General features: G+C 36.6%; 1 protein-coding gene across 2 annotated transcripts in view; it reads left to right on the top strand.

Moving 5' to 3' along the window:
* The first annotated feature begins 4,243 nt into the window (after window positions 1-4,243).
* Window positions 4,244-9,101, top strand: part of LOC102588780 (uncharacterized) — a 24,608-nt gene continuing 19,750 nt past the window's right edge. The window contains exons 1-3 of one of the 2 annotated variants that reach the window (XM_006346618.2): window positions 4,244-4,508; window positions 4,625-4,687; window positions 4,821-4,876. In XM_006346618.2, coding sequence (XP_006346680.1) covers window positions 4,383-4,508; window positions 4,625-4,687; window positions 4,821-4,876 — 245 coding nt within the window. In that variant the 5' untranslated portion in view covers window positions 4,244-4,382. The remainder of the gene's footprint in view (window positions 4,509-4,624; window positions 4,688-4,820; window positions 4,877-9,101) is intronic. The other variant, XM_006346617.2, reaches the window with a different exon arrangement.

The following is a 9,101-nucleotide window of genomic DNA, read 5'->3' on the forward strand; positions in this document are numbered from 1 at the left end:
ATTTATGTATCATTCCTTTTTTTTCCTTGCTCCCTTAGTCCCGATTTCCCCCTTGATTATGCTTATCGCTTATGGTCATTTTAATTGCTTCCGCGACCAAGGATGTGTAATGATACGCTATGAGGCTTGTTTGGGGTTCCTTCGGGTTCCCCATTCGCCGGTCACGTCTAGGCCCTAGGCTTGGGTCGTGACAAAATTATCCCATGGTGCACCAGATTTGAAGGTATTAAGGTCAACTTTACCGAAACATCTTGGTATGAAGGGCAATTGTTTAATTGACTTACTTGCTCCAAGACAAATTTTGTTGAGGTTTGATCTATATGAAGATTATGTACTAGCTTTATCTCACTCAGTTAATTATCTTCTCTACAATGGAGAGGAGCACCAATGTAGGGTTTTTCCATGGTCCATTGGATATAACCATAAGGAGGAAACGACGTTAGCTGTGGTTTGGATTTCTTTACTGAACTTATCTCCAGATTTATTTGCAAAGAAGTCTATATTGTCTATAACATCAGCAGTTGGAAACCAATAGCTATAGATAAAGCTACTCAAATCAAGTCAAGACCTAGCATGGCTAGGGTCAAGGTTATACTTGATCTAATGGAAAAGCTTCCAAATTGTATAAGGTTGCAGTTTGTGGAAGGAAAATCTGATAAGTTAATCGAGGGTTTTTAGGAGATTGTGTATGATAATCTACCTTTGTATTGCAATTATTGTAAGCACCAAGGTCATGATAAAGATAGTTGTCGTTTGATTTTGAAAAGAAATTAAAATAACAAACAAATTGATGATACTATTGAAGGTGCTTTAAAAGGTACTACCGATAGTGAAAAGTATCAAGGCGATGCGAGAGAGATATTAAATGAAAAAAGAAAGACTGGATATGTCGATCAAAGTAAAGCTACTTCTTTAGATCGACAATTGGTTGCTTCCACTTTTGAGCAAAATCGTGTAAACTCAATGGATGTTGATACAAGTAATATTGGCGTTCAAACAACTACCGAAAACAAAGGTGATTGCAATAACCAACAGGCTACTACTAATGAGGTGCAATCAAAAGAAGTTGGGCTGAATTTGATGTCTAATGCAACTAAAAATGCAGGGGGAACACCAAGAGTTGGGATTGATGCGCTGCGAGTTGATTCAGGGAAAAAATTAATGGATTCAGGACAAGAAATAATGGATACATCTGATGTTGAAGATGCTGAAAATTCTGGGCAGCATGTTTTGCAAGTTGAAAACGAGAATCCAACTAAAAACTGGACACTGGTTGCACACAAAAAATCAACTAGTAGTCGGAGCCTTTCCCCTACTAGTCAAAATAATTCTCCATGTAGTGAAAAGGGTCCGACTGGGAATTTTCATGACAGTGAGAAGAGGCAAGATATTAGTAGTGCCTCAAGAGACCTATTGTGTTCGAATAGCTTTGATGCTTTATTGAAGATTACTAAAAAGCAAGTAAGGTTAACAAAGAATGACCACAATTTGATCCAAGAAAAACAAGTCTCACCACCTGCTTTAAATAGCAAATTAAGTCCAGAAGCTCATGTATTTGTACCTAAATGTGTGCTTGCAAGGAAAAATGAGTCAAGTCCCTTAGTGTCAAATACAATTGATTTGGGTGAGGATTCTCTTGATGAAGATGGAGTGGATTTGGGTGAGGATTCTCTTGATGAAGATGAGGAAGACAATATGTTGGACATTTGCTTTGATAGAGTGGCTAAGGAAGGGGATATATCACCTAGGCAACAAAGAAGTGAAAGCAACAAAAGCAAAAAGAAGACATATGGAAGGCAACATAGTTGGGACGGTAAAATGACTGAGGAGTTTGTTCTAAGGCACTACCGATGCGACAGGCAAAGCAAAACCATTTGACAGTATCAATAGGTTCAACTAGATCCAATAAATCCATAAAGAAGGTATGAATCATCAAGTGTTGTTGGATAGGTTTGAAGAAGAAGACAAGAGAAAAATACTTCAAGTTACTTTTGATGGGCAATCAATCTTTTTTAATTCATGCTTTAGTAATAGAAAGTTTGAGGTTTGTAACTCAACTTTCTTTTTGATTGACATATTTTTACATTATTGAAGCATCCTCATTTGTAATATCATCATGAAATGTGATGATCAGAAAATACTTAGTTCTTTCTAGCTCTTATTGTCTTTATGCTTGTTAGGTAACAAAAATTAGGTACTTCATTAGGATTAGTAAGGTAAGGCCTAGCCCCCTTGCTTGTACTTGTCCCTATTGATATTTTTTTATGTTTAATAAAAGACCGCTAGACACTGTCTAGTAGTAAATTTGTTTTTTTTTTTAAAAATATTTCTAAATTTTTTCAATTTACAGATTGTTGGAATCTCAAACAATTTCGTGAAGAAGCCGAAAAATTCGTGGGTGAAGAAAGGTCATTGGCACCAGATGAGAATTTGAAGACTCTTATTATGGTAGCAGCAACCATGACTGGTGAAGCAAGATTAAGAGTTTCAATCTGTCAACATCCCCTCCAAATTTTGCTTATTACGGAGCTTCTATTTATGTAATGGGGTTGGACTTTGGGTCGGGTATAAGATAAAAGAGCAAGTGAAGTGGGTCAAAAAATTGGGGATGAGTCTTTTAAATGTTGTGCAGCCACGTGGCATTCCGTCTAAAATAAGGATATATATGTTCCATAGTATAACGATAGGGATATATATGAGCCAATAGTATAACGAATGGTATATTTAAAGTAGGGAAACGGGTAAAAAATACCCCTCAACTTTGGTTTATTAGTTGACTATGCCCTTACCGTTAAAATAAAGTTGAGTTTACCCTCGCCGTCTACAAACTCACCACATATACCCCTGGTTTGGACGGAATCTCCCAAATTGACTTCAATTGCCCAATTTCAATCAAAATTATCCGTTTAAAATAAATTTTCAATAACCCCGACCCACAATCCATTTAAGTAAAATTCAATTCAAATCAAATGGGTCGTATCCTGGCCACTGTTTTTCGCCTGTAACAAAAGAGCTCTCTAGGGTTTCAATTCACGTCCGTTTCAGCAATAATGGGTGGATGCAATGGTCAAAAAGCCAAGTGGCTCGTGAGAAGAACATCGAGAAGATGAAAGGCGCAAAAGGAGGCCAACTTGATGCAAACAAGAAGGCCATGAATATCCAGTGCAAGGTGTGTATGCAGACATTTATGTGCACAACGTCAGAGGTGAAGTGAAAGGAACATGGAGATCTATTTCCTTTAAGAAAATCCAAATATCATTTTGATTTTTCCCAAGTCAACCAAATACTATTTTCGATTAATTTTGTTGATTCCACCTATGCAAAAAATACCCAAAGTCCATTTCTATTCTAGAATCTTGTATGACAATCGAGTCATTCAAGATAGAAATTCTCGGAAGCAATGTCTCAATGGTGATCTATTTCCCTCAAGCATCCTTCAACATTGAACAACGTAGCCATGGACGCAGATCTAAATAACCTTCTTTAAGAAATTCAGCCCCAAAACATGGAGTCCCTCACCAAATTATTTCAAATTTCATGCATACACTCTCCAAAAAGTTTTCGATCTTTTGCAATAATATTTACTCAAAATGGAGCTTATTTGCGGCAATTCAATTTTTCAAATTTGACCTTCGATTGATGTTCAATGGCAGGTTGCCTTGTTCAAATTGATCCTCTCCAAATCAATGGATAACCATGAAATGGTATGGAGTCAGCAACAAAAAAAAATTGAAACATAATCCATTCACAACAAATTCCTAGCGACTTCCAAATTTTCGAATCAAGTTTTTTTTTTCTTTCTGAAATGGTGGAACTTTTGGTTCTTCAAACTTCAGGTCCAATTGAAGAGGAAGAAAAAGCCTCAACTCCAATTCAATGGCTAATTATGAAATTAGTTGGAAAGTTGCAGAGATTTTCAAAGTTCAATCTAGTCCAATGTTTTTTTTTAAATCGTGGAGGTTTAATTTTGTGTGAGTTGGAGTATTTGTTATAATGGGTCAGATTGGATTTGAAGAAGAGACTGATGGGTAGAATTCGAGTTAATTTTGATTATTTGGGGATTTCCGTCCATAGAGGGGTACAAATGATAAGTTTAATAACGGCGAGGGTAAAAATAACTCTATTTTAACGGTAAGGACATAATCAACTAATAAACCAAAGTTGAGGGGTATTTTTGACCCTTTTCCCTTTAAAGTATTTTTGAAAATACAGAGGCATATTTGACTTTTGCCGTTATATTTTAATAAAAAATCGAGGCACCATTTTTGTCATTTTCTCGAACCACAGAACCACTGCGCACGGCGGTAATCGTTCACCTGAATTTTAGCAATCGGTTCTCATAATCTCAGAGAAGAGTCCATATATCTTGCTGTAGTTACAACATGGGGATTGACCATGGAGTTGACTCCCTCATTGTTGTATTGCTGCTGATTTCAATGGTTTCCACTTGTGTTGCCTACCGCCCCGGTGACATCGTTCCGATGAGCAAAATGGGTCAATACCACTCTGTACGTATAACCCTTTTAGCTCTTTCAATTTTCTTTCTCTCTCTATATATATGTATGTACGAAGAGACGAACTTTATTGTTTAATTTTTTTTTTTTTGTGGTTGATTTACTTGCAGTCGAGGACTGTTTGGCATGATATGATTGGAAAACATTGTCCCATTTTCGGGGTTAATCGGGAGGTAATTTTCATTTCCCCATACATTTCTTGAGTTTGTGCTTCTGGGGTTGTAACTTTTTGGGGATTTTGCTGCTGATCTCTTTCATTTTTACCTAATGGTGTTTTTTCATGGGGTTGAAATTTAATTGGTGTAGGTGTTGATACCGATTCCAAAACCAACTGGTTTTACTGGAGCTGATCCTTACAAGATGTGAGTTTCATGAAAGACAAAACTTTCTGCTTTTTCTTATTTTCTTGTAAATTCAATCTACTTGTCATGCCTTAGATTTATTATGGTGAGATTCAACTTGCACATTCATGTTAGTGCATCTGATATTAGAGTTTTGGTATGGGAGTAGGTTCATTTTGGTCCTTCAAATATAACCTGAGCATTTTTGATCCCTTAACTTTTTGGTCTCCCGAACATAATCCACTTAAAAGTAATGGTGTTAAACCCATGTGACATCCACATGGCTTGTAAAATATAAAACCCATCGGACAAACTCGTTTTCCTATTCTAAGGGAGAGTTGTCGCACCTTACGGCCATTTTGTTGTTGCCTTTAAGGGAAAATGGTTACTATTTTCGAGTAGGACTGATAATTGCGTTCTTAAGTATTGTCTTCTGATATAAATAGCTACTACTATATTAATCCTAATAAATGAAGAAAGCAAGAAGAAATAAAATGTGCGTCAATCAAGAAAGAGATAGCACTGTCAGTTGAAATTTACACCATTAGAAAAATTGTTCTCCTCGTTAGTTTTTTTTTTTTTTTTTTTTTGTTGAAGTAAAAAAAATGTAATACAGGAGAGAGATTAACCCAACCAAAAAGAGTAATCAAACATCTTGCTTTAAAGGTAGAGATGGGAGTTGGGGTGCCATCAAAACATCTTTTGTTCCTCTCCGTCCATAAGCACCACAAAATACAGGCTGGAACCAAAGACCAGATCTGCTTGACGGACTTCCCAACTTTCCAAGAACTCCAACACACAAAAACCTCTCTCAATGATCTTGGCATGACCCAAGTGAGTCCAAAAAGTGAGAAGAACATGTTCCATAGGCCTGTTGCAACTGTGCAATGAAGGAACAAGTGATTAATAGATTCTGAGTTGCACAAGCACATGTAGCATCTGTTGACTATTTGGAATTTCCTCCTCATGAGATTATTCTGAGTCAAGCAAGAGTCTTTTAGAGTAATCCAACTGAAACAAATAACTTTAGGTGGCAACTTAGTTCTCCAGATTAATTTCCATGGCCATTGATCAATTACGGTCTTCTTGGAGCTTTGTTGAAGGTAGCATGCTTTAACTGTGTAGGATCCATCCCTGCTATATCTCCAGATAAGTTTGTCCCTGCGTTAACTGTTGATTGCACTAGTCTGAATGGTGGCCATAAGGCTAAAAACCTCTTCCAACTCCCAGTCATTAAGATTTCTCCTTAGGATCAGATTCCACACATTGTCTTCCCTGTACTGCAAGATGGTTGAGTCTGGATGAGATGCAATCTGGAAAATGCTTGGGAAAGCATTCATTAGAGGAGTGTCTCCTAGCCAAATATCTTTCCAAAACTGAATATGTTCCCCATTTCCCACCATAAGTGAGGCATCACTGAAGAATATTTCCCACTTCTCGTTAGTTTTTAACATTGTTATGTTAGGGAGACCAAAAGTGCTCCACTTTAGCAAAGTTAAGGGACTAAAAATGCTTAGGTTATATTTGAAGGACCAAAATGAACCTACTCCCATAGATAATGGATAATTTTAGCCCAAAAATCTCTGATATTACTTGGAGTCAGCTATATGAAACATATAAGTTACTGTTTCCTCTTTGTTTTCTTGTAAATTCAGCCTGCTTTCTGTCTCTTAGAAACTTATTATGGTGAAATGCATCTTTTATTTCTCTTGTTCTGGTCATGGCTGCAGATTTGTGCTAACACTGAAAAACATTGCTGAAAGGATGTTGTAATAGGATAAGGTCTTATGTTCTGTCCCAATTTGCATCAAATAGAGAAGTGCTAATATTCCTAGGGAGGCTGGGATGTAATTTGTGAAGCTTTGTGCCAAACTTTCTAGGAAAGGGTGAAATAGATGGCTAGAAATAACACACGAGAGGAGTGAAGGTGTGGATCCTGTACAGACTAAGCAATTTTAGATGATAAGTTGCATATTAATTTTCTTGTCACCTTTCTCAAAAAGGAAGTTGTAGAGCAATTTTGATTGAAGTTACTTCTCATGCAGATTGTCATATGTCTCTCAAAAATTTACATGGTTTATCACATGAGCATTGTCTCTGTCAAGATAAGGGAGAAAAAAGATCTATGGTGGGAATTAGTATGCTTCTAGGGGATGGTGTAGACGTCATGGGTTGTATGTGGTGATTCTAATATAACCAGATCTGGCAACGGAAGGAGTGGGAAAGGTATAATAGAGCTATGCAGTAGTTCTCTGATTCCATAGAGGATCTTGAATTGATTGATTTTCCATTAGCAGGATGGATTTAGAGCCTGTTTGGATTGGCTTAAAAGTTGGTCAAACCTACTTTTAAATGAGTTTTAGCTTTTGAGAGTGTTTGACAAAGTTAAAAATAACTTAAAATAAGTTAAAAATAACTTAAAAAAAGTTAAAAACCAAAAGGACCCCCCCTACTTTTTTTTCCTGACTTAAAAGTCATTTAAAGTTTTAACATTTTATTTTTTGACTTAAAAGTTACTTCTTTAAAAAAAAAAAAACTACTTTTTTTTCAGCCTATCCAAACGAGCTCTTACACATGGTACAGATTAAACAATCATATTGCTGCATCAAGACTGGACATGCCCTTAGTCTTGACTTAATAGGATGATGAATACAACAATATCAAACAGTCACTAATGCCAAGGTTAAAATCTGATCACTTACCCATATTAATCCGGTGAAGTGACTGGTAAAAAGGAAATCACATTTCAAGTTTTGAGATTGCTGGTTGGAAATAGACGGTTCACTGAGATAATTATAGGGTGGTGGAATTCTTTTGAGGTCACAGGTATGCCCTACATCTTAGCAGTCAAGTTGAGTGAAATCATGAAAATTATGGCAATCCGAACAGAAAATTAGAATTGCTGGAGGAGGTGCCAAAATTAGACAATATACAACAACCAAGAAATCTCACTAAGGAGGGACTTGTACCCAAAGAAGGTTAAAGATGGAACTTGTATCCAAAGAAGTTTAAAGATGGAGCTTGAGGAAGTGACAATGTTTGAAGAAATTGTTTGGAGGCAAAGATAAGAGTATTATAGTTGAGGGAGGAGAATAAAAGGGGAAAAGGGTCAAATTGCACCTTTACTATGCAAAAGGGATCAAATTTACCCCTCCTTCGTAAGGGATGTCAAAGGTAGAAGAAAAGCAATGACCGGAGTGGGAGAGTCGGAGTCGAAAAGAGGATCCCTCATTTCTTTCTCTCATTCAAAACCGTGCATGAGACTTTCATCTCACACGTCTCCTAAGTGATAAAAGAAAGATTTTCTTTCTTTTTTGATTACCTTCCTCGTGTATGTATAAGACCAAATTTGTTTGATTTCTTAAAAGGATTACGTTGAACAGCTTTAGACTTTTCTGTTTTTGGGTTAACCAAAGATGCATAGAAGATACTGCTTCAATGATAGACACCCTTGTTTTTTGTTAGGCTGATGAAGCAGTTTGTTCTTCTTTTTCACTTGTAAATATGGTTTCAGCACAACCAAGGTGTTCTATTGATAAATATATATAAATTGTTACCTTCTCAAAAAAGAAGTTATATTTGGTCTTCATGTCAACTGGAGAAGAAGTCTTACTCTTTCCCATCAACGTACCTCAGCTACACATTTAAGCAGACAATCCTGCTTTAGGGGCAAAAACAAAGCTATAATAACCAAAAGAAGCCAGGTGTCCTTCGTAAGTTGGATATAGAGAAAGCTTATGACCATGTTAACTGGAAATACTTAATGAAGATGTTGAACCTGATAGGTTTTGGGCAGAAATGGTTGAACTGGATAAAGGTTTGCATATCAACTGCAGGTTTCTTTCAAACCCAAAGGGGTCTCAGACAAGGGGATCCCTTGTCACCTTTTTTGTTCCTGATCACTATGGAGGGTTTAAACAACATCTATGGAGGGTTTAAACAACATTATAAAAACTTTTAACTTGAGAGGATGGATAAGGGGTTTTGATGTGGCCAGAGAAGGTACTGAGAGACTAGAAGTCACACACTTGCAATATGCAGATGATACCTTGATTTTCTGCGATGCTGAGGAAGAACAACTGAAGTATCTAAGAGTGATTCTGGTCTTATTTGAAGGTATTTCTGGTTTGCATATCAATTGGAGGAAGAGTATGATGTATCCTATAAATGAAGTAAACAACATGAGTTGTTTAGCATCAATTCTGGGTGGTGAAATAGGAGTTCTGCCTACTATATACTTGGGAAT

Source organism: Solanum tuberosum, unplaced genomic scaffold, assembly GCF_000226075.1.
Source record: "Solanum tuberosum cultivar DM 1-3 516 R44 unplaced genomic scaffold, SolTub_3.0 scf00080, whole genome shotgun sequence".
In the NCBI taxonomy this organism is placed as follows: Eukaryota; Viridiplantae; Streptophyta; class Magnoliopsida; order Solanales; family Solanaceae; genus Solanum; species Solanum tuberosum.